General features: G+C 37.5%; 1 protein-coding gene across 1 annotated transcript; it reads left to right on the forward strand.

The window, feature by feature from the left end:
• The first annotated feature begins 322 nt into the window (after positions 1-322).
• LOC110939811 (transcription factor MYB57) lies at positions 323-1,589 on the forward strand. The gene is made up of 3 exons (XM_022181382.2): positions 323-546; positions 810-939; positions 1,033-1,589. Exons 1-3 carry the CDS (start codon positions 426-428, stop codon positions 1,472-1,474), a joined length of 693 nt encoding a protein of 230 aa, XP_022037074.1. The 5' UTR covers positions 323-425; the 3' UTR covers positions 1,475-1,589.
• The last annotated feature ends 824 nt before the right edge of the window (positions 1,590-2,413 follow it).

Genomic DNA, 2,413 nt, shown 5'->3' on the forward strand with positions numbered 1-2,413 from the left:
GATAACTCTCGATCCCTTTTGATTATCACTTTTGGTTGAAGACACTTTTTGGGTTCATTTATATAACATTAAATTTTATCTTTATTGGATTACTTCTAGATTAGTTGAACATGTCAGCAATTTTCATTCACTAAAATACCCTCGTTGGTATACACTTTTGTTGAGCCATAAATCACATGACCCGTATAGATATGTTGGTCGACGTGAAGGGTAGTTTGGTCAATATGAAGTACTAAGGTGGGTTACTTTAATAAGGTCAGGCTTATAAAGTGAATGTGGAAGGCAGGATGGTCTTGATAGAGACCCTTATGAGTTTAATGATGATCTGAAATATTGCAAGGAGTTTTTGTGGTATAAATATGTCACTAATGTAAGATATTTAGAGACACAAAAGCATTAGGGTTTGGGAGAAAAGGTCCATATCAATGGAACACCAATTAGGGTTTTGGAGAAAAGGTCCATGGACTGCTGAAGAAGATCGATTGCTTGTTGAACATGTCAAGTTGCATGGCGAAGGGCGATGGAATTCTGTATCGAGACTTGCTGGTATGCGTTCGATCTTTATATTTTCGAGATATATAAAGTTGATCTTCAACGAAACTACATGTTAATTCACAAAAGCCAGCATGGTGTCCTACTACAAAAAAAGAAAAAAAAAAGGGTTAGATAACATTTTACGCAATCATGTTATTACCTTTGTAATCAGACTCCTCGAAATATCGCTACTTGGATTTTCAAATCATATTAACCCGTTTGTGGTAGTGGTGTTTGATTTATTTTTAGTGTATAATTAGTTTCTTTGTGTTTAGGGCTGAAAAGGAATGCAAAAAGTTGTAGGTTGAGGTGGGTGAACTACCTGAGGCCAGACCTAAAGAGAGGCAGGATTACACCTCATGAGGAAAGAATTATACTCGAGTTACATGCTAGATGGGGAAACAGGTTCGCCCTTTCGAGTTTTTGTTTTACTAAAACCTAACAAAAAGATGTATGCGACTCTTGACATTATTAACATGCGGTGTGTGTAATTTGTAGGTGGTCGACAATTGCAAGAAGCTTACCTGGACGAACTGATAACGAGATCAAGAACTACTGGAGAACCCATTTTAAGAATAAGGGGAAACCTACTTCTGAGGATGCAAGAAAGCTAAAAGCGCGTCTACTAAAGCGAAAAATGTTTCAACAAGAACAACAAAAGCGACTTCAGCTAGAAAAGAACGAGGAAGACATGAAAAAGTTCATGTTAATGCTCGAGGAAAGTGACAACAAGGCAGTTTGGAGGCACCAAGATATGGTTCCTGAGGATATACAAAATGTGTTGTATCCGATAATGTTTAATAATCCTCAACATATGGTAGAATCCACCATAAATGAGGATTTTGTTTTGTGGGATGGCTTGTGGAACATGGAGGATGTTCATGATGTCACAACCGAAGGTTGTGTGCAGAATCTAGGCATGTCTATGCCTTTCTTTTGATCATCATAAGTGGCCAAATCAGCCACATAAATAATTTTGTACCAGTATTATTTCCTTGATGCAAGCTTAAGTTAATGAAATAAAATTGAATTAAGGTGACCAAAGTGAATAATAGATAGTTGAAAGGGACCTTGTGCTTTTACAAGTACTATAGGGCATCCTGATCGTTCATTTTTAGTAAATAATCAAAAGGTCGTGATATTATAATTAAGAGAAAAATGCAATTTGCGTCCCTGTGGTATGTTCCAAACATCAACTTGAGCCCCTAAAAACAATTTTTTGCATTCTGAGCCCCTGTGGTATTCATTTCATAACAGTATGAGTCCCTGCCGTCAGTCTTCCGTCAGTTTGACCGTTTGCCAGTTGTGAAAAGTCCATAATACCCCCCACCCTTTAATATCTACCCTTATAGCAGACCAGTTTCATTATCATCATCATAAAACAGCTCTCAACTCCCAATATCATCATCATCAACAGCTCTCCTCTCCCAACTCCCAAGATCATCATCATCTTCATCGAAGAGATCAACAGATCATCTTCATCATCTTCATCGAACATCGAACAGATCAGGTTCATCTTCATCCTCATATTGGTCATTCGATGTGTTTATGTGTTTATATTGTGAAAAAACAGAGCGATGATTCTGGGTTTGATTTTGGGTTCCATTCGATGATTTTGGGTTGATTTTGGGTTATATTCGATGATTTGGGTTGATTTCATTCGATGTGTGTCACGACCCCCGACCCCATCTAGCCGGAATCGGTGCCGTGAGCAGTTCAGTGGTACCGGTGATTATTTTGAAAAATATTGCAGCGGAAATTTCATCAGGACCGTGAGTTAGGAAAAATATCAGAGTTTAGAAACACCGGATTTTATTTAAATGGATGGAATAAATTCCAAGTTTTACAAAGGTAGCTTTTAATGAAAACAATATTTCTT

This window comes from Helianthus annuus, chromosome 1 (assembly GCF_002127325.2).
Source record: "Helianthus annuus cultivar XRQ/B chromosome 1, HanXRQr2.0-SUNRISE, whole genome shotgun sequence".
NCBI classification, from domain to species: domain Eukaryota; kingdom Viridiplantae; phylum Streptophyta; class Magnoliopsida; order Asterales; family Asteraceae; genus Helianthus; species Helianthus annuus.